The sequence below is a fragment of the Otolemur garnettii genome, unplaced genomic scaffold (genome assembly GCF_000181295.1).
Source record: "Otolemur garnettii isolate 467f Iridium unplaced genomic scaffold, OtoGar3 scaffold00066, whole genome shotgun sequence".
In the NCBI taxonomy this organism is placed as follows: domain Eukaryota; kingdom Metazoa; phylum Chordata; class Mammalia; order Primates; family Galagidae; genus Otolemur; species Otolemur garnettii.
The window spans coordinates 1,057,090-1,060,572 of NW_003852461.1; the positions used below are offsets into that span (position 1 = coordinate 1,057,090).

Sequence of the window (3,483 nt, forward strand, 5' to 3'; positions counted from 1 at the left end):
GATTATTTGTTTCTTAACTCTTCTTTGAGTATTTATTTATTTGTTGAGACAGAGTCTCACTATGTCTCCCTCAGTAGAGTACTGTGATGTCATAGTTCACAGCAACCTCAGACTCTTGGGTTTAAGTAATTCTCTTGATTCAGACTCCCAAGTAGCTGGGACTACAGTGCCTGCCACAACACCTGGCTGGTTTTTTGTTGCAATTGTTTAGCTGGCCCACACCGGGTTCCAACCCACCACCTTCGGTGTATGTGGCGGGTGCCATAACCAAAGTGCTACAGGCACCAAGCCTTTCTCCGAGTTTTTAAAAAAATGGCTCAGCACACATAGCTCAGTGGTTAGGGCACTGGCCACATGCACTGGGGCTGGTGGGTTCAAACCCCACCCAAGCCTGCTAAACAATGACAACTGTGACAAAAAATAGCCCGGTGTTGTGGCAAGTGCCTATAGTCCCAGCTACTCAGGAGGGAAGAGAATCGCTTAAGCCCAAGAATTTGAGGTTGCTGTGAGCTGTGACGTCACAGCACTCTACTGAGGGCAACACAGCGAAACTCTGTCTCAAAACGAAAAAACAAAATCAGAATAAAATTGGAAAAAAAAAAAAGACTTGTTTTATAGGGCCCACTCAGGTTCCATGATTTCAATAAAACCTTCCCTGAAGTATTTTCTCTTCCCTGAACTCTCACGTTGTCTTCTGTCTATATTGCTCACTTAGCTCTCTGCATCAATCAATCAATAAATTAAAAAATTAGTACACTGAGATCTGAAGAGAACTGTACTGGATGCCGTGGAGAGACAATTATCAGTTAAATGTTCATGTATCGTCACTTCCTTGATTAAGCTGTGTATCAAAGCCAAACCTTTCTCAAACCCTCCCCGGTAGGCAGCACTGCTGACTGATACAAACAGAATTCCTTTACCCCCCAATACTGAAGAGAATATAAACAAAAACTGAAACAGATTGATACAAATCCTTTTAATAAAGTATATCACTGACAACTCCATGTTTAAATAAATATATTGTTAAAAAATCATGCAAGGAAATCAAATAACTTCTGAGATTACTGTTCCCTCTGCAGAAATGCAGTGCACGGATGCAAAATGATCAAAGGCCGAAACAATAATAAATCTCAAGTAAGTGGCGTAGCCATCGTTTACCTGTAGGGGAAAAATCAATATGGACGCATTTAGCAATCCTAGTTGACTGTTAACAGGCAGTCAGCAGAAGAAACGGTTTGATCCAAGAGTAATATTCTAAATATATAACAATTTATAAGATACACTATTCAGAAGAGAGGTCAGCCACATATCACAGTTGTTCTGGTGCAGTTTTATTAGCTAAGTATCAGCCTTGGTTTGATGAAAAATAGCAACTAGAGCTAAAAATTGCAACTGCACATTTATCAGTATTTTCAAAGTGTCTTTCTAAAGTATTTTTCATGATAAGAGGTTTTCTTTGATTAATGTTGCCTTACAACATAATATCCTGGGCTTGGGGCCTATGACTCAGTGGCTAGTGTGCCAGCCACATACACAGGAGCTGGTGGGTTCGAATCCAACCCGGGCCTGCCAAACAACATGACAACTATAACCACAAAAATAGCTGGGCATTGGGGCGGGCGCCTGTCGTCCCAGCTACTTGGGAGGATGAGGCAACAGAATTGCTTAATTAGCCCAAGAGTTGGAGGTTGCTAAGAGCAGTGAGCTGTGACACCATGGGACTCTACTGAGGGTGACAAAGTGAGATCTGTCTCAGGGAAAAAAAAAAAAAGAAATATACACATACTATCCTGAAACATGACTATGGTTTTACATGTATATACTATCCACTTCTATTCCCAGAACTTTATTCCTAGAGAATAATCAGAAAGGTGATGGTCATGATGGCAGGAACATACATAAGATGTTCCCCTGTGTATTACAATGACAGAGGAGTTAAATATAAGCCAACAGGTAGGTGTTATTTTTAAATTAAAACTATGAAGCTTGTATATAACATTCATTTAAAAAAGATGACACAAAACTGTCCACACATTATTATTGTATACGATGCATATGATCAACAATTAGAAGAAAATCAGTTTATAAAAGCTATTGTGACAGGGTAAAAAAAAAACTATGAGTGATTTCCAGCCTCCCATTCCCTCTTCCTATTTTACAGATTTTCTCTAATGCTACAACCCTCCCTGACCTGCAGTGAGTTTTGAAACAAAACCCCAAAGCAAGCAGAGGCTTACTATTCATAACCTACTTGATGAAGATGCAAAAAACAGGAAGATAAAATTAAGTATATTTAATCTTTTTCTTTTTTCCTGAGATAAGAGTCTCATTTTGTCGCCCTCAGTAGGATGCCGTGGCTCACAGCAAACTCAAACTCTTGGGCTCAAACCATCCTCTTGCCTCAGATTCCCAAGTAGCTTGGGACTACAGGCACCTGCCACAAGGCCCAGCTATTTTTAGAGTCAGGGTTCTCAGGGTCTCGCTGTGGCTCAGGCTGGTCACGAACTCCTGAGCTCAAGCAATCCACCCCCGTTGGCCTCCCAGAGTGCTAGGATCACAGGCATGAACCACCTTGCCCGGCCCAGTATACTTAATCATGTGGGGGGACCTCACTGGCCTCCCCAGTTATTGGGCAAATTTTTGGTAGGAGAGAAAGGAATTCACAGGATTCAAAAACTTGCTAGAGAATCTTTGGCAAACTTCTGGCAAATTGTGAAGAAAAGACTTAGTGGAGAAGGTACCACTTTAACCCCCACTTAGAGAAACCTTAATTAAGCAAACACTATCACCTAAAAAAAAAAAAAATACACATTCAGTTGTTTTCCTTTGTTTCTGTCTAAACCCAGGGCCTGACAAAGCAGCAGGCCAGAGGAGCTCCTGATGAGGCAGCAGCGTCCTGTCAACCGGCTTTCATTCCACTTGACGAGCAAAGCCCATGGAATGTTGTCGAAAAACACGGCTTCTCTTCCCGCCCCACCTCTCTCTGGCTTATTTGCTGCTGCTCCTATGCTCTAGTTCCCCTATCCCAATCTCTCTTGTCTTTTCATGCTTAAATCAACATCCAATTTTGGCATTTCAACCTTTTTTGTTTCCTATTTTAAAAGGCCTACACAATTGAAGACAAGAAAACAAAGGAATGCCAATAACTACTTCAGAATAAATGAATGAGAAAAGAAAAAACAAAAAATGAGTTGCTTTATCCTTGCTGTCTTTCTATGATGGACAAAAGAGTGATTTCTAAATGCTACAACTTAGCGTATAATATTACCAAGAATAATCGTCTTTGTTGGTTGATTGGGTACAAAATCCATAATATCCCGAGGACATTTATTAACTGTGTGACTACAGAGATAGGTCTAAAATCTAAATACACTGTATTGGTTAAAGGTAATTTTTATTTCTACAAGGTATGTTGACTTACCAAAATTTCTTCAGTTTGAAGCTGCCCCTCTGTGTGTACAAAGTCTAAAAAACAAATTCAAC

General features: G+C 40.4%; 1 protein-coding gene across 1 annotated transcript in view; it reads right to left on the reverse strand.

Annotated features, from left to right (window-relative positions):
* Window positions 1-1,005: 1,005 nt before the first annotated feature.
* HSPB11 (heat shock protein family B (small) member 11) overlaps window positions 1,006-3,483 on the reverse strand; it is a 36,466-nt gene continuing 33,988 nt past the window's right edge. Inside the window, exons 4-5 of the mRNA XM_023515095.1 lie at window positions 3,422-3,465; window positions 1,006-1,158 (exon numbers count right to left, since the gene is read on the reverse strand). Coding sequence (XP_023370863.1) covers window positions 1,045-1,158; window positions 3,422-3,465 — 158 coding nt within the window. The 3' untranslated portion in view covers window positions 1,006-1,044. The remainder of the gene's footprint in view (window positions 1,159-3,421; window positions 3,466-3,483) is intronic.